The 25,907-nt window shown below is 39.3% G+C and overlaps 2 protein-coding genes across 4 annotated transcripts in view; both read left to right on the top strand.

The window, feature by feature from the left end:
* The window catches only part of GPR155 (G protein-coupled receptor 155), a 52,007-nt gene extending 28,185 nt beyond the window's left edge, over positions 1-23,822 (top strand). For all 3 annotated transcript variants that reach the window (XM_007965402.3, XM_007965401.3, XM_038001910.2), the window contains 6 exons: positions 3,173-3,277; positions 9,596-9,732; positions 11,160-11,255; positions 14,073-14,137; positions 15,669-15,806; positions 19,650-23,822. In XM_007965402.3, coding sequence (XP_007963593.3) covers positions 3,173-3,277; positions 9,596-9,732; positions 11,160-11,255; positions 14,073-14,137; positions 15,669-15,806; positions 19,650-19,950 — 842 coding nt within the window. In that variant the 3' untranslated portion in view covers positions 19,951-23,822. The remainder of the gene's footprint in view (positions 1-3,172; positions 3,278-9,595; positions 9,733-11,159; positions 11,256-14,072; positions 14,138-15,668; positions 15,807-19,649) is intronic.
* Positions 1-25,907, top strand: part of CIRSR (corepressor of RBPJ and splicing regulator) — a 501,165-nt gene that overhangs the window by 399,100 nt on the left and 76,158 nt on the right. The gene's annotated exons all lie outside the window — the stretch shown is intronic.

Genomic DNA, 25,907 nt, shown 5'->3' with positions numbered 1-25,907 from the left:
TTTAAGTGAATGTGTAATTGTGGGTATTACCTAAGAAGGAGAATTCAGAGAGAACAGAATTTGTAGGAGAAGATAATGAGTTCAATTTGACCCTTCTAAGTTTGAGATGCATGAGACACCAAGGATTCATTCTAGTTTCTCAGTGTACCTCTTAAAATAGGATGCTTACATCTGAATATAGCATTCCAGTTACCATGGTCCTAGGACACAGTAAGCATTCAATATTTGATGAATGCTTGTTGACTGAGTGAAGAATAAAGAGAAAAGAAACGTTTAATTCTGCCTAACATTACATTAGCTTACTCTGATGATTTCATCTTGAATTTGTGAGCAACTAAAAACCTGCCTCCCACCCCAGTACATTACTGAACAGTTTCTCTCCAATCCTGAATTTTTGCATCTGGCTTTTAAAAGTCTAGGGCAAGGCTGGGTATGGTTGCTCACACCTGTAACCCCAGCACTTTGGAAGGATTGCTTGAGCCCAGGAGTTCAAGACCAGCCTGGCAACATAGTGAGACCCTGACTCTACAAAAAAAAAAAAATTAGCTGGACGTGGTAGTGCACACCTGTAGTCCTAGCTAGTCAGGAGGCTGAGGCAGGAGGATTTTTTGAGTCCAGGCAGTTGAAGCTGCAGTGAGCCATAGTCACACTGCAGGAATCCAGCCTGGGCAACAGATGTGATCCTGTCTTTAAAAAAAAAAAGTCTAGGCTGGGCGCAGTGGCCCACACCTGTAATCCCAGCACTTTAGGAGGCCAAAGCGGGTGGATCACGAGGCCGGGAGTTCGAGACCAGCCTGGCTAACATGGTGAAACACCATCTCTACTAAAAATACAAAAATTAGCCGGGTGTGGTGGTGGGCGCCTGTAATCCCAGCTATTCTGGAGGCTGAGGCAGAAGAATCACTTGAACCAGGGAGGCGGAGGTTGTAGTGAGCCGAGATCGTGCCACTGCGCTCCAACCCCAGGTGACAGAGCAAGACTCTGTCTCAAAAAAAGTCTAAGACAGGACTTCAGTATTTGCCTAAGCCTGTCAGACTGAGATTTCTTTGTGCCTTGATTTGTAATCAAATATATCAACTTATTTATTATATGTTGCTTCACTTTGCTTCTCTTCTCTTCTCTTGAAACAAAGTCTTTCTCTTCTGTTCTTTTGAAACAAAGTCTTTCTCTGTCTCCCAGGCTGGAGCGCTGTGGCGCAGTCTTGGCACACTGCAACCACCACCTCCTGAGTTCAAGTAATCCTTCCTTTTCAGCTTCCCAAGTAGCCAGGACTACGTGTGTGTCACCATGCCTGGCTAATTTTTGTATTTTTAGTAGAGGTGGGTTTTCACCATGTTGGCCAGCCTGGTCTCGAACTTCTGACCTCAAGTAATCTGCCCGCCTCAGCCTCTCAAAGTGCTGGGAATACAAGCATGAGCCACCACGCCTGGCCCAGTTTTCTTTTTTAAAAGAAATAAAACTTACAACAAAGTCAGAATGTTTGTTAGAATCTTTCATTCCTGTTAACTCCAGAAGCAACCACTATTATGAATTGTATCCTTCCAGAGCAGAATTTTACTATATTTTTATAATTTGTGTAGTTTTCTGTCAATAATATATAGTATTTTTATATGCTTTTACATTTTTATATAAATCTTATACTGTAGATGTCTTATTTCACTCAATATTTTTGAATTCATTTTGTAGATGTAATCAATTGTATGCATATACCAAATGTTATTTATTAATTTCCTTACTGATGGATTACGTTGCTTTAAAATATTTTGCTATTAGAAACAATACTGTAATGAACAGCTTTATTCACATCTCCTTGAGTATACATCAAGATACACCAAGATTATACCTAGGATGTTGCTGAGCGCAGTGGTTCATGCCTGTAATTCTAGCACTTTGGAAGGCTGAGGCAGGTGAATTGCCTAAGCTCAGGAGTTGGAGACCAGCCTGGGCAACATGGCAAAACCCATCGCGACAAAAATATACAAAAATTAGCTAGGCATGATAGCACATGCCTGTAGTCCCAGCTACTCAGGAGGCTGAGGCGGGAGGACCACCTGAGCCTGGAAAGCGGAGATTGCAGTGAGCCAAGAGCGCGCCACTGTACTCCAGGCTGGGAAACAGAGAGAGACACTGTCTCAAAAAAAAAAAAAAAAAAATTATGCCTAGGATGGTAATTTCTGAGTCAGGAAATAGGTACGTTCCCATGGCTTTAATGTGAACCCTTTGTACTGTGTTCCTAATGTTACATCTCTAACCTGACCCCTTTATATAGATCCAATCCCAGATTTCTGTAGTTCCTTCCCTTCCTTCCCTTCCTTTCCTTCCTTCTCCTACCTCCCTTCATTCCTTCCTTCCCCTCCCTCCCCTCCCTCCCTTCCTTCCTTCCTTCCTTCCCCAGGCTGGAGAGCACTGGTGCAGTCATTGCTCCCTGTAACCTTGAACTTCTGGACTCAAGCAATCCTCCCACCTCATCCTCCCAAGAAGCTGGACTATAGGCATATGCCAGCATGCCCAGCTATTTTTTAAAAAGTTTTTTGTAAAGACAGAGTCTTGTTCTATTTCCCAGGCTGGTCTTAGATTTCTAGCCTCAGCTGGACATGGCAGCTCACGCCTGTAATCCCAGCACTTTGGAAGGCCGAGGTGGGCAGATCTCTTGAGGTCGAGCGTTCTAGACCAGCCTGGCCAGCATGGTAAAACCCCATCTTTACTAAAAATTTAAAACTTAGCTGGGTGTGGTGGCAGGTGCCTGTAATCCCAGCTACTCAGGAGGCTGGGGCGGGAGAATCACTTGAACCTGGGAGATGGAGGTTGTAGTGAGCCGAGATGGCACCACTGCACTCCAGCCTGGGCAACAGAGTGAGACTCCACCTCAAAAAAAAAAAAAAAAAAAAAGATTCCTAGCCTCAAGTGATCCTCCCACCTCAGACTCCCGAAGCACCAGGTGTAAGCTATCATGCCTGGCCACATTCAATACTTCGATGATATTAAGTTTCTTATGTTTTGTATATGAGTGAGAACATTTGAATACTTTTGGATAGATACCATGCAAAAACTATTGAGGCTACATGGGAAGTGTGTGTGAGTGGATTTTGTTTTGTTTTCTTTGGGATCTCTTGAAATTGTCCGTTTCTGTTGTGCTTAGGCTCTACTCTCACGTACTATTTGATTGGTACAGGTTGCTGCTCCTGCTCCATGGGAAATGGTGAATTACACTGCCCATCAATAGAGCCAGTAGCAAACACAAGCACCAGCGAGCCTGTGATTCCTTCGTTTGAGAAAAGTAAGTGCCTCTGGACTGAGGATGGGATTAAGGGACAGAAGATTCCTTATTCTTATCCCCCAAAAGAACTCTACATAGGATATCTACAGAAGCTACAAACATCAAGAATATAGATTCTCAACTAAGAACAAAGAGGTGCTAATAGGGAATAATTGTGCATAGACAGAATATTCACTTTAAAAAATAAAGTTCTCACAAAGTAATAATAGGTAGTATCATACACATGCTCCAATACATTTAACCCAAGTGACAAATCCAGGAAGTTTGCCCTAAAGGGCATTTTGGTGGGAGGTGGGGAGAGGGAAGCTTTTTTCTTGTTTTAGAAACCGAGACTTTTCCCCCATTCTCATCCCCCAGGACCAGGACTAATTAATTTGTTCTTAATTATGTTTTGAATCTGTATGCTTTAAATATGGCCATTCTTATAAAATAAGGAACAAACACCTTTAAAAGTAATAACCTCTTGGCCAGGCACAGTGGCTCACGCCTATAATCTCAGCACTTTGGGAGGCCGAGGTGGGTGGATCACAAGGTCAGGAGTTCGAGACTAGCCTGGCCAACATGGTGAAACCCCGTCTCTACTAAAAATACAAAAATTAGTTGGGTAGGGTACTGGGCGCCTGTAATCCCAGCTACTTGGGAGGCTGAGGCAGAAGAATTGCTTGACCCCAGGAGGCGGAGGTTGCAGTGAGCCAAGATCATGCCACTGCACTCTAGTCTGGGTGACAGAGCAAGACTGTCTCAGAAAAAAAAAGTAATAACCTTTTGACTAAGAGATTGAATTACATTTGTGGCCTAAATTTCAAATTATTCAAAACAACCAAACATACTTCATACTTGCGTGGAATTGCAATGCATTTTTCATTGATTATACTTATTTATAATCAAACTAAAAAGGGAAACCCCCCAAAATGCTCTTTTTGATAAGGCGTATGTCAACTATATTATTGCTAAAGGCATTATGTTTTTATATAAGAAATGTAAGGATTATAGAAAACAATGTATGCAAATCACTTATCACAGTATGTGGTATACATAGTAAATGCTCATTGAAATATGTAGTAGCAGTAGTAATTATTGTTATTCAGATGGGATTTATATTTGGCTGCTATCTGCTGGCAAGGAATGAATCTTAAATAATAATAGAATTCACGTTTCCATAAAAAGTAGTGAAAACATATCAGATATCAAGCATTCACTGACTTTTTTTTTTTTCTTTTACAAGAATCCCTTTCTGGCAGTTAAACCATCTTTATTTTATCTGTCTGCCTTTTTTCTAAAATTGTTTCTTTACATCAGAAAACCCAAGGTTGTCCTCCTTATTGTTTTCACCCTACACAATATACCTAATAGTAAAATCCATTAACAAATTCAACATGTAATCTGATTTGGCAAATTTCATTTTCCCTCCCCAAATCTCCTTAGGCTTTGCTTATCTGTCGTTTTCTTCATTAATAATGTTGATTCTTGGCTGAGCATTGGTAGCTCACTCCTATAATCCCAGCACTTTGGGAGGCCAAGGCAGGAGGATCGTGCTTGAGTCCAGGAGTTCAAGACAAGCCTGGGCAACATAGCCAGAGCCTGTCTCTACAAAGAACCAAAAAAATTAGCTGAATGCAATGGCTCATGCCTGTAATCCAGCTACCCAGGAGGCTGAGGTGGGAGGATCACCTGAGCCCAGGAGGTTGAGGCTGTAATAGGCCATGATCATGTCTGAGCAACAGAGCAAGACCCTGTCTCAAAAACCAACAAACAAAAAGTTGATTCTTCAAAATTCTCTTAAATTATAGGGGCTTGGATTTTCTGATCATATTTCATAAAAATCATATAGAATGAGAGCCATTGTATAGGGACTTCATCTAATCATACAACTTAGTATCATCCCTAAGCCTAAAATAAAGCCTGAAGGAAATTAAACCATGGGCAAATTAGAATTTTTAGAGTTGACAATATAATTTATTCTCTACCCCTTGGCATAGTACAAAGGCAAAAATAAGTATCACATTTAGATTGTTGAATGGCAACAATGTATGAAAAAGCAAATGAAAGTAAGATTTATTTTTATCTATTTTTGTAATATCTGTACACAATTTTTTTTTTTTTTTTTTTGAGATGGAGTGTTGCTCTGTCACCCAGGCTGGAGTGCAGTGGCGCCATCTTGGCTCACTGCAACCTCTGCCTCCTGGGTTCAAGCAATTCTCCTGTCTCAACCTCCCAAGTAGCTGGGTTTACAGGCTCCTGCCACCACGCCCGGCTAATTTGTGTGTGTGTGTGTGTGTGTGTGTTTTTAGTAGAGACAGGGTTTCACCATGTTGGCCAGGCTGGTCTCAAATTCCTGACTTCAAGTGATCTGCCCACCTCAGCCTCCCAAAGTGCTGGGATTACAGATGTCAGCTACCACGCCCGGCTTGTACACAATATTTTAAAACCAGATGTATTATATATAGGTATACTTCCAGGATTTTTCCACACATATATACAAATAATTTTTATTCAAATAGGATCATACTACAGACACAGTTTGGCAACCTACTTTCTTTTTACTTAGCAACATTATGAACCTTCCTCCATGCCATCTGCAATTGTGCTAGACCATGTTTAATGGGTATACATGGCCTTTTCTAAAATGTGGTTTTAGGAAATACAAATATTTTCTTTTAGCTTGAGGGCAAGAGCTATAGAATTGTGGTCTTTAATCACTGACTTGTATAAGACTGTATGTTGGACTAGACATCTATTTTGTAAAAAATGTTTTTCTTTGCTTTTGCTCCCATATATAAAGCAGAACTAAGAGAAAAACAAAGGCTTCCTGTGAAAAGTCCCTCACCTCTATTTTTGGCCAGAAAACAGTCATGCCTGTGACTTGTGTTTGGTTCCATATGTGAACAAAGCATGGCGTATAATACTTTTATGGTTCCTCAAAGGTGTTTCCTACGTCAAAGTTTTTTTCAACTTTTATTTTAGATTCAGTGGGTACATGTGCAGTTTTGCTACCTGGGTATATTGTATGATGCTGAGGTTTGGGGTACAAACAAATGATCCCATCACCCAGATACTAAGCATAGTACCCAGTAGTTTTTCAGCCCTTGCCCCCTCTCTCCCTTCCACCTCTTTTAGTCCCCAGTTTCCATCATTACCATCTTTATGTCCATGAGTATCTGAAGTTTAGTTCCCACTTATAAGTGAGCACATGCAGTACTTGGTTTTCTGTTTCTGTGGTAATTCACTCAGGATTATGGCCTCCAGATGCATTCATGTTGCTGCAAAGGACATTATTTCATTCTTTTTTTTTCTGAGACAGAGTCTGGCTCTGCCACCCAGGCTGGAGTGAGCAGCTCACTGCAACCATTGCCTTCTAGGCTCAAGCCATCATCCCACCTCAGCCTACCAAGTAGCCAGGACTGCGGGCATGTGCAACCACGCATGGCTAATTTTTGTTTTGTTTTGTTTTTGAAACGGAGTCTGGCTCTGTGACCCAGGCTGGAGTGCAGTGGCACGATCTCGGCTCACTGCAACCTCCGCCTCCCAGGTTCAAGCAATTCTCCTGTCTCAGACTCCCGAATAGCTGGAACTACAGGCAGCTGCCACCATGCCTGGCTAATTTTTATATTTTTAGAAGAGATGGGATTTCACCATATTGGTCAGGCTGGTGTCAAACTCCTGACCTCAGGTGATCTGCCCACCTCGGCCTCCCAAAGTGCTGGGATTACAGGCATGAGCCACCGCATCTGGACTTGTTTGGTTTTTTAGAGACAGGGTTTTGCCATGTTGCCCAGGCTGGTCTTGAACTCCTGAGCTCAAGCGATCTGCCCACCTTGTCCTCTCAAAGTGCTGAGACTACAGGCATGAGCCACTGTGCCTGGCCTATTTCATTCCTTTTATGGCTGCATAGTATTCCATGGTATATATGTAGCACATTTTCTTTATCCAGTCCACCATTGATGGGCACCTAGTTTGATTTCATGTCTTTGCTATTGTGAGTAGTGCTGTGATGAACACACAAGTGTAATGGGATTGCTGGGTCACATGGTAGTCCTATTCTAAGTTCTTTGAGAAATCTCCAGACTGCTTTCCACAGTGACTGAACTAATTTACGTTCCCACCAATGGTATATAAGCATTCCCTTTTCTCTGCAGCCTCACCAGCATCTGTTGTTTATTGATTTTTTAATAATAGCCCTTCTGACTGGTGTGAGATAGTGTCTCATTGTGGTTTTGATTTCTCTGATGATTATTGATGTGGAGCATTTTTTCATGTTTGTTGGCTGCTTTTATGTCTTTGAGAAGTTTCTGTTCATGTCTTTTGCCCATTTTTTAATGGAGTTATTTGTGTTTAGTTTGTTTGATTGTTTAAGTTCGTTATAGATTCTGGATACTAGGCCTTGTTAGATGCATAGTGTGCGAATGTTTTCTCCCATTCTGTAGGTCGTCTGTTTACTCTGTTCACAGTTTCCTCTGCTGTGCAGAGCTCTTTAGTTTAATTAGGTCCCACTTGCCAATTTTTGGTTTTGTTTTTGTTTTTACCTTAAAACTTCCCAGTGTAGTGTTTTTGTTACAATTGCTTTTGAGGACTGAGTCATAAATTCTTCCTGAAGGCCGATGTCCAGAATGGTGTTTCCTAGGTTTTCTTCTAGGATTCTTACAGTTTGAGGCATTACTTTCTTCTCTCTCTCTTTTTTTTAAGACACAGTCTTACTTTGTTGCCCAGGCTGGAGTGTCGTGGCACGATGTTGGCTCACTGTAACCTCTGCCTCCCAGGTTCAAGTGATTCCATTGCTTCAGCCTCCCAAGTAGCTGGGATTACAGGCGCCCACCACCATGCCTGGCTAATTGTTATATTTTTAGTAGAGACAGGGTTTCACTATGTTGGTCAGGCTGGTCTTGAACTCCTGACTTCAAATGATCTGCCCACCTCAGCCTCCCAAATTGCTGAAATTATAGGCATGCGCCACCCTGCCCGGCCGAGACATTACATTTAAATCTTTAGTCCATCTTGAGTTAATTTTTGTATATGGTGAAAGGCAGGGGTTAAGGCTAATTGTAAACTCTTTAACGAGAGGTAAGAGATAATAGTAATTGGTTTTACAGTTAGGGTATTCGTGACTAACATATAGATTTATCAGTGATAAAACTTCAGTTATTAATTTGGCCTTTAAAATCATATGTGTATAATTTCAATATATACAATATAAAAATAAAAATATAATATATATTATATACTTTTTCAACCCTTGTCCCCCTCCCTTCCTCCTCACCTCTAGTAGTCCCCAGTTTCTATTGTTGCCATCTTTATGTCCATGAGTATCTGAAGTTTAGTTCCCACTTATAAGTGAGCACATGCAGTACTTGGTTTTCTGTTCCTGTGTTAATTCACTTAGTGTATATATAATATCTAATATATATTAGATATTTAATATATAACTTATATGTGTACATTATAAATATAATTATATATATTTTTATTTACATATGCTTATATATTAATTTGTAATTTATATAAATAATATATACAAATTACATATGTAATTATAAATTTATATGATTATAATATATAATTATATATAATATACATTTATAACATATAATATATAAATATATTTTATATAATTATATATAATTTATATATATTATTTATGTAACTAATATATAAAATAAAAATTATATAATTTATACTTAATTATATTAATTATATAAAAATTATATATAATTTTTATTTTATTATTATTTCTTTTTTTTGAGACAGAGTCTTACTCTGTGGCACAGTCTTGGCTCACCACAACCTCTGCCTCCCAGGTTCAAGCGATTCTCCTGCCTCAGCCTTCCAAGTAGCTGGGACTACAGGTGCATGCCACCACACCAGTTTAATTTTTGTATTTTTAGTAGAGACGAGGTTTCACCGTGTTGGCCAGGCTGGTCTTGAACTCCTGATCTCAAGTAATCCACCTGCCTCGGCCTCCCAAAGTGCTGGGATTATATGCATGAGCCACCATACCCGGCCAAATTATGTATAATTTTTAAAGGTTAAATTATATCACTGATGTTAGATAATTATATATATAACATTGTTGAATAGTGTAAAAGGGAACTATTGTATTCTACTTATGTTTTTTTGAGATAAAAACATTTCAGCTAGAATTCTTCTAAAACAACATGAAGGAGCTTTCTTCCAATTTCATTTAAAATAATATACTGATTCTTAGCTGAATATGCTTTTCTGTTGTTTCTCTTAGGAAGTCATTACAAATTTAAAATGCATTTAGATAAAATGCATTTAGATAAAAAGCTCTGATTACAAATTGTTGTGCTTACTATTTTATAGACGATCATTGTGTGAGTCGCTGTAACTCCCAGAGCTGCATATTAGCCCAGGAAGAAGAGCAGTATCTACAGAGTGGAGACCAGCAGCTGACCCGACATGTGTTGCTGTGTTTACTTCTCATCATTGGCCTGTTTGCTGTAATTGTTTTTTCTGGTTTTGTTTTGGGCCCATTTCTTTAAATTTTTGGCAAAGGTTTTATTCAGGCATCTGGGAAAAACTTAGTTGCTGCTTTCCAGAAGTGTGGTAGCTAGGTCACCTGAATTTGAATCTTGAACTAAATATTTGGGGGTGTGAGGGGAAGAGATGAATCATTCACATTACTCTGAGGCCTAAGTGCTCCAATAGCTTATTCTGCTTAGAATAATTTATTCATTCTATGCTCTCAACCTAGAATTTGGTAAAAGCAGCTATTTTTTTTTTTTTTTTTGAGACGGAGTCTCGCTCTGTCGCCCAGGCTGGAGTGTAGTGGCACGATCTCGGCTCACTACAACCTCTGCCTCCTGGATTCATGTGATTCTCCTGCCTCAGCCTCCTGAGTAGGTGGGATTACAGGCGCGTGCCACCATGCCTGGCTAATTTTTGTATTTGTAGTAGGGAAGGGGGTTTCATCATATTGGTGGTCAGGCTGGTCTTGAACTCCTTACCTCAGGTGATCCACCCTCCTTGGCCTCCCAAAGTACTGGGATTACAGGCGTGAACCACCACGCCTAGTCCAAAAGCAGCTATTTCAATAATGTACACAGGGCCACTTATTCCTAACATACCTGACTGACCAAAGCGGATAAATGCCTACATTAATCTCTCAGAATATGAAACCTCAGTGTCCATCGGAAAAAAAAGAAAATTGAAAAACCTCTTAGAACATATTCCTCAGATAAACTTTAAAAAATAATTTTCAATTATCAAAATAACATAACCACTTCATATAATAGATGCTTACAAAATTGAGAAAAGTAAAATACAGTATTTTATTTTTAGACTACATGCATTTCTTTGATTACTAAATGTCCTATTTGTGAATTATCAGTTCTTATTATATAATTCTTTGAGATGGTTCAAGTGTAACTCGTCTAGAGGTAGGAGATGGACCAGATAACCTATGAAGGAACCCTTTGCACGCTGGGATGCTTGTGAGATAGTGTGATATCAGCCAGTACCATGTCAAGTGCTGTTTAAGAACAAAAATAAAAAAATAAGAAATGCTGCCAAGAATTGCTTAGTGATGTAATTGTTTTCATTGTGTAGAACTAAATTTAAAATCGGGCCCGTCTTAGGCTAGTTGGCAATCTTGATACATTATGTAAGCTTCTGTATTATGGCTCATGTCGTCTTGCTTCAAATCTGATCAGAATAGATAACTGTTTGAATGACATCTGTCAAGAGGAGAGGTTGAAACTTTCTTGTTGAAAAGATAAAGCCTCTCAGTGTTTTTTCTCTCAGTGTTTTTCCCTCTAGTCTTTTTCCCTGTAATTATTAAGTAGGTAAGTTATTGTACTATGCTGTGGATGGAGAGGAATTATTAGCTTGCTTGATTTTGAAATACTCTTTCCTCCTTCCTTTACAGAATCTTTCCAGTTGTTTATGGTGGTTATTCAACCAAGAGCCTGGAAGACTTTATGTTGAGTTACAGTTTTTCTGTGCCGTGTTTAACTTTGGCCAGGTATTTATTTATGGAAAACTTTGAGGGGTTTTTGTTTTCCTAGATAGGTTGATTGGTAGGGGGCGGGGGGAAGTGGGGAGTGGATTAGGATGTTGTTTTCTTTCACATAAAAAGTATTTAGTTTGTTTGCCAGCTGCTGGTATGCATGGCAGCTGAGAGCTGCTGCTTGTCTTCTAGTAGAGATGAATTATTGTACTGGTTCAAGTCATCAGAATGTACACTGAGTGCTTCCACCAGAAAAATACCAGGTAGTAACTTTGGTGTGATCTTAATAAGTCACAATGGGACCGGGCTCATTGGCTCACACCTGTAATACCAGCACTTTGGGAGGGCAAGGTGGGTGGGTCACTTGAGGCCAGGAGTTCAAAACCAGCCTAGCCAACATGGTGAAAGCCCGTCTCTACAAAAAATACAAAAAAATTAGCCAGACGTGGTAGTCCATGCCTGTAATCCAAGCTACTGCAGAGACTGAGGCACAAGAATCACTTGAACCCAGGAGGTAGAGGTTGCAATGAGCTGAGATTGTGCCACTGCACTCTAGCCTGGGTGAGAGAGCGAGATGAGACTGTCTCAAAAAAAAAAAAAAAAAAAGTCACTTTGGGAAAAGAACTTACTTTCCCTGAACCTTTAATTTAGCGCCTTAATTTTTTTTGTTTTTTTTGTTTTGAGATGGAGCTTTGCCCTTGTTGCAATGGTGCAATCTCGGCTCACCAAAACCTCTGCCTCCCTGGTTCAAGTGATTCTCCTGCCTCAGCCTCCCAAGTAGCTGGGATTACAGGCGTGCACCACCACACCCGGCTAATTTTGTATTTTTAGTAGAGATGGGGTTTCTCCAGTTGGTCAGGCCAGTCTTGAACTCCCGACCTCAGGTGATCCAACCACCTCAGCCTCCCAAAGTGCTGGGATTACAGGCGTGAGCCACCGCTCCTGGCCGTCTCCTTAATGGACATCATTTCATTTACATTTTGATGTTTCTTGAACAATAGATACTTAAATCTTAAAAAGAAGAATCATGTGGTGTATAAATAAATTTTGGCTAGGGATAGCAGTTACCATTCCTTGATAGCCTACTATGTGCCAACCATCGTTAAGCATTTTACATTCATTATCTCATTTAAACATCATGACAACACCTGAAAAGTAATATTATCACCCCCAGTTTATAAATTAGGAAACTAAAATTCCATAAACAAGTAATATGATAGGTGCTATTGTATATGTTTATGTCACTATTAAAATGGTTACTTAAGGATAAGTTATATCTTACATATTGGGAAAATATTTTTATGTGCAAATTTCAAATTTTGACCTTTAACTCCTTACTGTCTCGTTCTGTCACCCAGGCTGGAGTGCAGTGGCGCTATCTCAGCTCACTGCAACCTCCACCTCCTGGGTTCAGGTGGTTCTCCTGTCTCAGCCTCCCGAGTATCTGGGACTACAGGCACCTGCTACCATACCTGGCTAATTTTTGTATTTTTTATAGAGATGTGGTTTCACCATGAACTCCTGACCTCAAGTGATCCACCTGCCTTGGCCTCCCAAAGTGCTGGGATTACAGGCATGAGCCACTGCGCCTAGCCCTTAAGTTTTTCATTAGAGAATATTAGTCCACAGATTGAGTATCAGGTCAAAAAACAAAAAAACACACTCATTTGAAATCACTGAGTTTGCCTATTAAATCGAAAATAATTTGCCATATGAGTTAGTTAACATTTGTCAATAGATGCCGCTGTAAGTTTTTCCTAATTTCTTACAATATTTGCAGTTTGGCCATTGTGATGGGCACAAAAATGGCTATGCCCACAGAGACAAATGACCTTTATCCGTTTATTACAGACAGACATGAGCATCCTACTTGATATCTCACTTTGTGATACTGTTTAAGATCTGATTTTCTGTCTAAGATCTATAAAATACTGAGTTGAAAAATCATGTTCTGACTTAGCATTTTGCATTCAGGAAGCCCATTCTAAGCTGAGCTATCCAGAACTGGGACTGGGATGAGCTTCATCCCATGGGGCTGTGTCATCAACAGCAGCCATTGCCAGGAATGTTGCATTTAAAATGCTGCCCCACAGCTTAAGGCTGAAGTGGTTCAATGGAGCAAGACAGACACAAACCCCATTCCCATCCCATTTTCCTCTTGGGGAGGTGGTGTGGTAAGATCATTCCCTTCTGGCTGTTTATAGTATGGGGGATGAAGAAATTTGGGTCCTTCTGCATTCTCCATTCTACTTCCACCAACTTGCACTCAGATCCTTATCCCAGTGTGCCACAAGTGGCAGCTCCCAACTCCCTGCCTCTCAAAAAGAGCCTTAACTTGTCCTAACCTGTGGCTGATACCTGGTGCTAGGCGTTTGCCTTGTCACTCACAAATTCTTCAAACTCTTCCCCTAACCACTAGCCAGTTTCACTTTACATAAATTCTGTTCAATTATTGCATTATTATTAGATACTGCAACACTTGTTAATTATATAATTTGTGAGGTCATGGAAAAATAATAAATACTTATGCACAGTGGGAAATATTTTCTTTTTATAAAGGGGAAACAAAGACAAATATGCCCTTAAATGTTGCGGCTGCTCAGCCCTGGTTTGTATCACCCCTCATAATGAGTAGGATAGAATGATTGGGAAAAGGCAGCAAAGCATCACACCTGCCTTTGAAGGGCCTGCTTTGTGTGTTTCACTTAAAATGTTGCTCTCGTCACTATAGGTTTGCCTCCTCAAACACCAAATGTGTTGATTCCCTTAACTTCTCTGTTTTAAAATGTTATTGTTGAATTCTGAAAAAAATAACTTTGTTTTCTTCCCTAGGGATTTATTTCCTTTGGAATCTTTGGATTAGATAAACATTTAATCATCCTCCCTTTCAAAAGAAGGTAAATTAAGTTTTGAAATAAATCTCTATCTGTAAATGTGATGACAAAGCCATTATATTAAGATACTGATATGGGGCCATGCATGGTGGCTGCCTGTAATCACAGTGCTTTGCGAGGTCGGGGTGGGCAGATTGCTTGAACTCAGGAGTTTGAGACCAGCCTGGGCAACATGGTGAAACCTAGTCTTTACAAAACAAACAAACAAACAAAAAAATTAGCCAGGTGTGGTGGCATGCTTCTGTAGTCCCAGCTGCTCAGGAGGTTGAGGCAGGAGGATGGCTTGAACCTGGGAGGCAGAGGTTGCAGTGAGCCAAGATTGTGCCACTGCACTCCAGCCTGGGTGACAGAGCAAGACCCTGTCTCACTCACACACACACACACACATTAAGATACTGATGTTTTTAGACTTTTAGTAACTGCTAGGACACCACTAAATGCCACACAATGTTATAAACAATTGCAAAAAAAATTTGGAGGAACTATTATAAATCTGGCATTGATTTGCACTTTAACAAGAATTGATGGACATTGATTTCTGTCTATGCTATTAACTACATAAAGTTAAACGAAACTTGAAAATGTCTTTGGAAATGGAAGTAGTAGGTGGTGTACCCCCATGGTCTATATTTGATTGTCTGTCTCCTTTGACAACACAATTTCTCTTTTTATCAAACTGACAGCTTACAGAAAATTCAAGTTTTCTTTCTAAATTGTTGGTTTTTTATCAGCTTATTGAAGGGTTTCTTTGAATTAAGATCAGGGATTTCTTTATGAGAAATAACAAGTAGTAATACTCCAATGTGGGGGTAGGAGGAAGAGGTGGGAGCAAATCTTTGTACTACTTCTTGTGTTTTCAAAGTCGAAATTTATGGAAACTGGGAGTGCTAAAGAAATGTATCCTACCAGATCTATGAAAAGTGCCCAGTAAATTGTAATGGTTCTTTCTTCTTCATCTTTATCATTATCATCAAGATGTAGTTGCTAGGTTCATAATCATTTCATGAAAGAAGAAAAGCATAATTGGAAAGTCATTGAACTTAGTTGTCAGCTTCATAATGCTGATTGGGTAAAACAATCAACAATTCTGTTGTCTAGACTGGCTGAAACAAAACTGTTTTTGGAGTACTCTGGTATTTGTCTCTGTGGTACTAAAATAGAAAAGCGATTAAACAAAATATTTGATCTCTAATTTATCTTTGCATTTCAAAACAGTAGAATGTAGAGTAAGGAACATTTATTAGTAGAACCTGAAATGGGTCAAACATGTCTGGAGGGTTTATAAAATGATTAAGTCTTCCACCCCAGTATGCTTTGAATAGGAAACTGAATGTAGAATTTTTGCTTCTGAGACTAAGGATGTCTGGAATGTAGAATGTTTTTGCTTCTGAGACTAAAGATGTCTGGGTATTGTAGATGACAGCTTTGGTGATCGACAGCTTTGGAACAGCCATTTTGATGGGGTGATAAAGCAGGAAGAGTTCTCTCTCAGTGCTTTTCTTCACTTAAAAATGGCCTTAAATTTGATTTTCAGACTTGAATTCCTATGGAACAATAAAGAAACAGCAGAAAACAGGGATTCTCCTGTTTCAGAGGAAATAAAAATGACCTGTCAACAATTTATCCATTATCACCGTGACCTCTGTATCCAAAACATTGTCAAAGAAAGAAGGTAAGCAAACTGCCAGTACAGTTCTAGACAATTATATTTTAAATGATTAATTTTGGATTGTAACGGGCTAAATGAGGTGGTCATGACTGATTACATGATTATTTTTACATATGCATGTAAAAGTTAAAGGAATTATGGGTCAGTTTATAGTTTCAGAAATGGCATATAAAAGAGTCATATTACGTTGATTTCTTTTTTTTTTTTTTTTTTTTTTTTTTTGAGATGGAGTCTCGCTCTATCGCCCAGGCTGAAGTGCAGTGGCGCGATCTTGGCTCACTGCAAACTCTGCCTCCCAGGTTCACGCCATTCTCCTGCCTCAGCCTCCTGAGTAGCTGGGACTACAAGCACCCACCACCACACCTGGCTAATTTTTTGTATTTTTAGTAGAGATGGGGTTTCACCATGTTAGCCAGGATCGTCTCGATCTCCTGACCTCGTGATCAACCTGCCTTGGCCTCCCAAAGTACTGGGATTACAGGCGTGAGCCACTGTGCCTGGCCTATGTTGATTTTAATATTTTAAAAATGTCATATAACTTCTGATTGCCATATAAAATGTGAACACTTTAGTTTAGAATGAACCAAAATGTCATAGAGTATTAACCCTCATTTCAAGTTGGCCAGTAGTGTCTCTCACAAAACTTTGAGATACATTGGATTTAGAAGTGATATTATATTCCCACCTCAGCATTTCCTGACAAATACATTTGTCAAGAAAATGAAATGAAATTTCTGCCTCTTAATTTTGTTGCTTATGTTTCGCTTCAAGTTCTAACCTTTAGTCTGTGACATAATATTTATTATTCAAATCCTTAAGGTATGAAGTATATAGCAGATTCTAATTTTGGATGAGGAAAAAAAATTTTTTTATAAATGAAGTATATAGCAGGAAATTACGAACTTTGAATAAATACTATACAGTATTTCTGGTTGTCATAAAAGGGAAAACAAAACAAAATATAAAGAACCAAATACTTTTATGTCTATAACTGAAAATATGAAATGTATGAAAATTTGTATGGAGGATAATTTATTTACATTTATTATGCCAATTTAACATATATATAATTATAATCAGAAGGTAGCCTGGTACAGAGAGTGGAAAAGGGGCCGCAGTGGATGTGGACTAATACTAGAACTCAGCTCCTGAACTGCTGCTTGTTGGCTGTGTGACATTGGGCAAGTTCAATTCTCTAAATTTTAGTTCTCCTCTTCTTTAAAATATCTAATTCTTGAGATTGTTGAGTTAGATGACAGAATGTCTGTGATGGGCATAGCCCACTTTCTGGCAATGGTAAACTATGAAGAAAAGTTAGTTTTTCACCCTTCTGAGCACAATTATTTCAAAGTGCCATCTATGAATAGTTTCAACAATTTAAAACTGCTTTTTAGGGCCAGACGTGCTGGCTTATGCCTGTAATCCCAGCACTTTGGGAGGCCAAGGTGGGAGGATCACCTGAGGTCAGGAGTTCAAGACCAGCCTGGCCAACATGGTGAAACCCTGTCTCTACTAAAAATACAGAAACTAGCTGGGCGTGGTGGCATGCGCCTGTAATCCCAGCTACTCAGGAGGCTGCAGCACAAGAATCGCTTGAATCTGGGAGGTGGAGGTTGCAGTGAACCGAGATCACACCACTGTACTCCGGCCTGGGCAACAGAGCAAGACTGTCTCAAAAACAAACAAAAACCCACAAAACAAACAAACAAACAAAAAAAACATTAAAAAACCCCTGCTTTTTTAAAATTAAAAAAGAGAACTCCATGTTAGCTCTTTGAGGCCCAGTGTGATTGCCAACTCTTGGGAAGGAAGCATAGCTTTTGCAATTTGCAGGGCTTCCAGTCTGCCTCAGTCCCATTTGGCTGGATGGACACCAGCTGGGAACGTGCCGGCCTGTTCCCTACCCCTTTCCAGGTTCTACAGTGTCACATTCTCTGCAACTTTGCACAGCTCCATGGGCTGGTTTTTTGTTTGTTTTTTTGAGATGAAGGTTCACTCTTGTTGCCCAGGCTGGAGTGCAGTGGCGCAATCTCAGTTCACTGCAGCCCCAGTCTCCTGGGCTCAGGTGATTCTCACACCTCAGCCTTCTGAGAACTGGAACTACAGGTGTGCGCCACCATACCCAGCTAATTTTTTGTGTATTTTTAGTGGAGATGGAGTTTTGCCATGTTGGCCAGGCTGGTCTCAAACTCCTGAGCTCAAGTGATCTGCCCACCTCGGCCTCCCAAAAAAAGTGCTGGGATTACAGGTGTGAGCCACCACACCCAGCCATGGGCTGTTATTATAGCTGCCTCATCACAGTCATCAGGAAATAAATATTCTGTTGGTGTCTGGAATAGAAGGTGTTAGACTATAGGCCGGGCACGGTGGCTCACGCCTGTAATCCCAGCACTTTGGGAGGCTGAGGCGGGCAGATCACCTGAGGTCAGGAGTTCGAGACCAGCCTGACCAACATGGAGAAACGCTCTCTCTACTAAAAAGACAAAATTAGCCAGGCGTGGTGGCACATGCCTGTAAGCCCATCTACTCGGGAGGCTGAGGCAAGAGAATCACTTGAACCCGGGAGACGGAGGTTGCAGTGAGCTGACATCGCGCCATTGCACTCCAGTCTGGGCAACAAGAGTGAAACTTGGTCTCAAAAAAAAAAAAAAAAAAAAAGAAAAAAAGAAAAGAAAAAAGGTGTTGGGCAATACATAAAAAATCTACAAGCAAAAAGAAGGCTAACAGAGTATAATATCCAGGTTTTTGTTGTATGTGGTGTTTCTAGTTGCAAGGCCTAAATTAAGATAACTTATCTCTAAATGAAATACTGATGTTAAAATAATGTAATTTTATGTATTTGAAAAAACTTTTCATGAGTATTAACCTTTTTTTCTAATTCTTATATAAACTCTAATGAATATTCATTTATGGTGAAATGTTTTTAAATTTGTTTTGTCACCTATTTCTCCTTTCACATTGATCTTCATCCACCATTTCCCATGTCAAGCACTTTAGGTTTTGTAGCCTGAATAATGCTTGTGGACAGATTCATGTTGTCTAACTATGGTGCATTTGTGTGAAATGTACAGCTCTCGTGTAATTGGATTTTTTTCCCTGTATCTCTCTATCCTTTGTTTATTTGTACATACTTAAGACATCCCATATTTGCATCAGGAAGACAGATTTTTAAATACTCAAGAAGTAGATTCACAAAGCACATTTTTAAAATCTTAGATTTGTAGCCAGTTAGATCTCACTTACTCTTTCCTTGCTTCCTATTGAAGCAAATTTCTGACAAACATATCAGTAGGATTGTCTTGCCTGCTGAGGGCAAGAAGAAAGGCTACTTGTGGGGCACTATGATGTATGGAGTGCATATGTATACATGATGTATATGGAGCTAAAAATAAAGTTTGATTTGAATAGTTTAGTGAAAATAATCACTTCTTAAGAGCTTGTGAAAAATATGTAGTGTTCCTGAAACAAATTACTTAGTATAACTAAAAGTATAAATTATAAAATATATCATATTCAGCTATTACAGGACAGATCTGATAACAGGCTACTATAAAAAGAGTATTTCTTTGTAAGTGCATTTATATTATCCATGACTTCTTTTGGTATTATTTAAGCATTTCTGTTTTCACAAGCGTTACTGGCATATTTTCTTTTTCTCCAGTGGGTCTTTCTAGGTTCAGGAGAGTTAACAAACCCTTTCTATTCAGAACAGTTTCCTTCCTGCCATGCTTTTAACTATCACGCTGTCTTTCCTTGTTTCCTTCTATTTTTCCTTGCTTGTCCTCTATCATGCAGTGCTGATACCAGATTTACAGAACATATGGGTGAATCATTCCTTTGACACAGGTGTGGTGCAACAACTTCTGCTGGAACTTTCTGCGGCTGTGACCTGGTGAACTGGCTAATTGAAGTCGGCCTTGCCTCCGACCGTGGTGAAGCTGTGATATACGGAGACAAGCTGGTACAAGGGGGAGTCATCCAACATATTACCAACGAGTATGAATTCCGGGATGAGTACTTGTTTTACAGATTTCTTCAAAGGAGTCCTGAACAGAGTCCTCCTGCTATTAATGCAAACACTCTCCAGCAGGAAAGATATAAAGAAATTGAGCATTTGTCCTCACCCTCACATTCCCCTAAGACCTAAATTATGAAGGGGAGAACCCTACATGGAATCATATTCTAGCCCCATATTCATTAGTTTTTAGTTGGGTGACCTTGGGCAAGTTAACAGAGACAACCTCTGTGAGCCTCAGTTGTCTCTTCTGTAAAATGTGACAAGATGTGTTCCCACTACATGCTCAGGGTCTGTGATTTTACATGTATGTAAAACAAATAGGAAGCTGACTTAGGAAAAAAAGAAAACCAAATTAAAGTTCTGATAATGAATATAATATAGTCATCCTTCGGTATCCAAGGGGAGTGGTTCCAGGACTCCTGAAGATCCCAAAATCTGAGGATACTCAAGTCCCTTATATAAAATGGTATAGGCCGGGCGTGGTGGCTCATGCCTGTAATCCCAGTACTTTGGGAGGCCAAGGCAGGTGGATCACCTGAGGTCAGTAGTTCAAGACCAGCCAGGCCAACATGGCGAAACGCCTGTCTCCTGAAAAATACAAAAAATTAGTTGGGCGTGGTGGCAGGTGCCTGTAATCAGCTACTTAGGAGGCTGAGGCAGGAGAATCGCTTGAATCTGGGAGGCAGAGGTTGCTGTGAGCCAAGATCGTGCCACTGCACTCCAGCCTGAGCAACAGAGCGAGACTCTGTCTCAAAATAAATAAATAAATAATAAATAAAATGGTGTAGTATTTGCATATAACCTATGCACATTCTCCCATATACTTTAATCATCTTTAGATACTTATAATGCCTAATACAATGTAAATGCTATGTAAATAGTTGTTATACTGTATTGTTTAGGGAATAACAACAAGAAAAACAGTCTGTACATGTTTACTACAGATGCAACCATTGTAAGCCTAATTACATTTTTTATCTGCAGTTGACTGAATCTGTGGATGTGGAACCTGTGCATATGGAGGGTCAGCCGTACTATAAATAATATGAATATGCCAACATTATATAATCATTGCTTTCTGCAACTGTTTACTATAATTTCAAAATTAACATCCTATTAACTGTTCCTTTAAATTATCAAATTTGGCAAGTATATTGCTGGCAGGAAATACACCTTAAATTATGACAACTTTACAATTTTTGATAGCACCTCTTGTAAAAGAATTTTAATGATTCTAACAAGAGGTTATTTTTCTTTTTTCCATTTCCTTGACAAATAGTACTCATTTAAAAACTAGAGGTCCAGGCGTAGTGGCTCACGCCTGTAATCTCAGCACTTTGGGAGGCTGAGGCGGGCAGATAGCTTGAGGTCAGGAGTTTGAGACCAGCCTGAGCAACATGGTGAAACCCGGTCTCTACTAAAAAAAAGGGAAGAAAAAAAAAAAAAAAAGAATAGCAGGGTGTGGTAGCGCATGCCTGTAGTCCCAGCTACTTCGGAGACTGAGGTAGGAGTACCCCTGGAGCCTGGGAGGCGGAGGTTGCAGTAAGCCAAGATCACATCACTGCACTTCAGCCTGGGTGACAGAGTGAGACTCAGTCTCAAAAAAAAAAAAAAAAAAAAAAACAAAAAAACAAGCAAAAAAACCTAGAGGCACTATTTTTTTTAAGTTTGCCTTTTCTACCCAAATTACTAATCTATGCCATTAAGGAATAAAAACCTCCATATGTATTATTATCTCCACAGTCCTTCTGTAGAATTACAATCTGATCTTTAACTTTTATGCTATAAATACTAATTTGAGCAGATTAATTTGAACTTGAAAAAAATTATTGCCATATAATGTATCATTTCTGTATTTGAACAAAGCATCATAATACAGGATAACCCTTTTACTTTATTCCCTGCAGTTAAAAAAAATAAAAACTATATAGTTCAAGCCAATATTTAAAAATTCTAAACATAGGCTGGGCATGGTGATGGCTCACACCTGTAATCCCATCACTTTGGGAGGCCGAGGCAGGTGAATTGCTAAGCCCAGGAGTTTGAGACCAGCCTGGCCAACCTGGTGAAATCCCATCTCTACTAAAAACAAACAAACAAAATTAGCCAGGTGTGGTGGCGTGCACCTGTAATCCCAGCTACTTGGGAGGCTGAGGCAGAATTGCTTGAAACCAGGAGGTAGGGGTTGCAGTGAGCTGAGATTGTGCCACTGCACTCTAGCCTGGGTGACAGAGTGAGACTCTGTCTCAAAAAAAAAAAAATTCTAAAGATTACATTTAGAATTTAGTCTTTTTAAAGTATCCATGTATAAAAATATATAATTTTTAAAATCACTAAATGTTGCCTTCTCAGTCTATTATTTCAGCTACTATAACAAAATATCATAAACTGGATAGCTTATAAACAACAGAAACTTATTTCTCACAGTTTTGGAGGTTGTGAAGTCCAAGATTAAGGCACCAACATATCTGGTGTCTGGTAAGGGCCAAATTTCTGGCTCATAGATGGTGCCTTCTTGCTGTGTCCCCACATAGTAGATGGGAAGAACTGGTCTCATCGGCCCCTTATTAATGCCCTTATAAGGGCATTAATTCCACTCAGTAGGGCTCCACCTTCATGACCTAATAACCTCTCAAAGGCCCTACCCCCTAATACTAACACATTGAGGATGTGTCTTCAACTTTACATTTCTACAGGCAGAGAAGGGGGGCTGTGTAAATTCTCCCCATCTGTACTTGAATGTTCATTTAACAAATATTTATTGAACATCTAGCATGTTCCAGACACAATCTGAACACTGAGCACACAACAGTGGGAACAAATATGATTCCTATCCTCATGGAGCTTCTATTCTCCTGTGAAAAACAGATATTAAACATAATTGAGGATTAAGTTTCAACATACGAATTCTGGGAGGACACAGACATTTAGACCGTAGCATCTTCAGATAAGCTTTATCTTCAGTAAATTAAAGAGATCTATTTAGATGACTGTTGAGCATCTTAATTATTAGGTGTCAGTTTCAGTACTGGTTTAACTTATTTTAAACATGTTTCAGATATTTATTTAATTATACTTGTAGTGTCTCATGTAAAAGTTATTTATAAAATAATTTATAGGGTTAGAGTCATTGTCCTTTTAATGAAACAAATAAACAATTTTTTAAAAACCTGCATGGGGGCCAGGCGCGGTGGCTCATGCCTGTAATCCCAGCACTTTGGGAGGTCGAGGCTGGCGGATCACAAAGTTAGAAGATCGAGCCTATCCGGGTTAACATTGTGAAATCCCGTCTCTACTAAAAATACAAAATTTAGCCAGGCATCGTGGCGGGTGCCTATAGTCCCAGCTACTTGGGAGGCTGAGGCAGGAGAATGACATGAATTCGGGAGGCAGAGCTTGCAGTGAGCCGACTCCAGCCTGGGCAACAGAGTGAGACTCCGTCTCAAAGAAAAAAAGAACAAAAAACAAAAAACAAAAACCTGCATGGAAGCCTAGTATATTTATTAATAACAAATAAATTATACTTTAGTGTACTATTAACCTGTACCAATTTTAAGTTGTGATCAGAGAATGGGGATGTTTTTAAGCTGAACTGTCTTGCTGCAGAACTTCCCTTTTTTAATATGACCATATTATGACTCTGAATGCTCAGGGGTAAGCCTAAGGCCCCACTGCTGTTACCAGGAGATTTTTCTAGTTACAGAAATAAAGATGTTAATTCACATGCATGCAGACAACTGAAACTCGAGTGGAAAATTTGTTTGTGAACAAGTCATACTACTTATCTTCTGTTATTTGCACGAATGGAATCTGCTACTTCTTTTTCCATGGGAGACACTAAAAGAAAACCCTGGATCAGAATGATCTGCAGTTTCAGATAATACAGGCTTTTAAGAGACATTGTTAGAATTAAAAATATGCTAATTTTATTAAATGAAAATATTTGTTACTTTCTCACTGACAAAGCAAATTTCTCAATAAAATACCTATTTTAACTTGCATTGCTGACATCTTTTCTTTGAGTAATCTGAATAATGCAGAAGCCATCATAGAGGTCTTTTATACGTTCTCACTGTTTTCTTAAATGGGTTTCCTGAGTTCTATTCTTCATGACTCGGCTCTGCAAACAGAGTTTCCCAATTATGCATTCTATACACACTTTTATGAATGAGTCAATATAACAGTAGAGTCCTTTTCATACATCTCATCATTTCCAATATGTAGAGTGACAGCTAGAAAAAAGATGATACAATTTTGCTCAAAACCTATCTCTTTTTCTTCAGCATAGTTGTTTTCTTAACTCTCAATGAGTAACTCCATGCCTAGCTTGTGCTTAGCTTTCAATATTTTTAGACTAAGTCAAAGTGTATTTGGCATTTTGAGAACGACGATTAATGGTCAGTACATTTCTAAAGCAAGAAAAATGTGAAACTAGTGTTTTATATGTTTGTTATGCAGCAGAATACAGCTCTTAGTGTTTGCCCCTTCATATCTCATCATGTAAAATATTAAATTGTTTTAGGCCACTGGACATAGGTAGTCCTGTCATGAGTGATGGCTGGAAAAAAGTTCAGGATCATAAATGTTATCACCATTCTTTAAGAAAAGATGAGATTATAAATTTCTGCAACTGGTATGACAAAAGGTTGAATTAACTAATGAGGTCGAATTAACTAACTAGACTACTAGTTAGTTACTTCTAAAGCAAAACTTTTGGTTCATGATTAACATATATAAACTGGTGTTTTCATCAAAGATCAAACAAAATAGTCTTCTCTAGAATACTCATATTATTCCCCTGGCTTATTAAGTAATGGTAAATAATACACAGTATCTAAGAGGTGACAGGTTGACCTGAAACTTACCAAAGGGTATCAAGTTGTGCAGATAGATTGTCTAGCTAGTTTCTTCAACTTTACATTTTCTATAGGCAGAGAAGAGGGCTGTGTAAATTCTTCCCATCAGTACTTGAATGTTCATTTAACAAATATGTATCGAACATTTAGCATGTGCCAGACACAATCTGAACACTGAGCACACAACAGTGTGAACAAATATGGTTCCTATCCTCATGGAGCTTCTATTCTGTGAAAAACAGATGTTAAACATGATTGACCTGTGACCAGGATCACGTGTGCCTCCAAGAGTATGTAAGAGAGACCTTCTGGTGTGAAGAAAACTCCCCTGAGGAAGTCATGTTTTAGCAAAACTCTTAAGGATGTCAAGTATTACTTATATAAAAGGGAGCACATGGAATGAATAGTGCAAGCAGACAATACGGCCATGAGGAAGGCACATTCAAGGACATGAAAGAGTAGCATAGTAGAAACCTAAAAAACAATTGTCGCAGGTGTAATAAGACATAGATGAGGCAGATCAGTGGGATCTTTTTGGTATTTAAAGAGGTTTAGGCCAGGCACAGTGGCTCACGCCTATAATCCCAGCACTTTGGAAGGCCAAGGCAGGTGGATCATCCGAGGTCAGGAGTTCTAGACCAGCCTGGCCAACCTGGTGAAACCTCATCTCTACTAAAAAACACAAAAATTAGCTGGGTGTGGTGACAGGTGCCTCTAATCCCAGCTACTCAGGGGGCTGAGGCAGGAGAATCGCTTGAACCCAGGAGGCGGAGGTTGCAGTGAGCTGAGATTGGGACATCGCACTCCAGCCTGGGGGACAAGAGGGAGACTTTGTCTCAAAAAAAAAAAGTTTTAGACTCAAAAATAAGAAAAGAAACAACCTAAGTAAACAATGGGCAAAAGATCTGAACAGACAACTCACCAAGGAAAATAAACAGATAAAAGCATGTGAAAAGATGTCCAACACCATATATCATTAGGGAATTGTAAATTAAAACAAGATACCATTACACCCTATTAGAATGGCCAAAATCCAAAATGCTGACAACAATAAATGCTGACAAGAATACAGGGCAACAGAAGCTCTTATTCATTCTGATAGGGATGCAAAATGATAGCCACTGGAAGACAGTTTGGCAGTTTCTTAGAAAACTAAACATACTCTTACCACATGATCCAGCAATTGTGCTCCTTAGTATTTACATAAAATTAGTTGAAAACATGTCCACA

This window comes from Chlorocebus sabaeus, chromosome 10 (genome assembly GCF_047675955.1).
Source record: "Chlorocebus sabaeus isolate Y175 chromosome 10, mChlSab1.0.hap1, whole genome shotgun sequence".
In the NCBI taxonomy this organism is placed as follows: Eukaryota; Metazoa; Chordata; class Mammalia; order Primates; family Cercopithecidae; genus Chlorocebus; species Chlorocebus sabaeus.
This window is presented reverse-complemented; position numbering and strand designations above follow the sequence as displayed.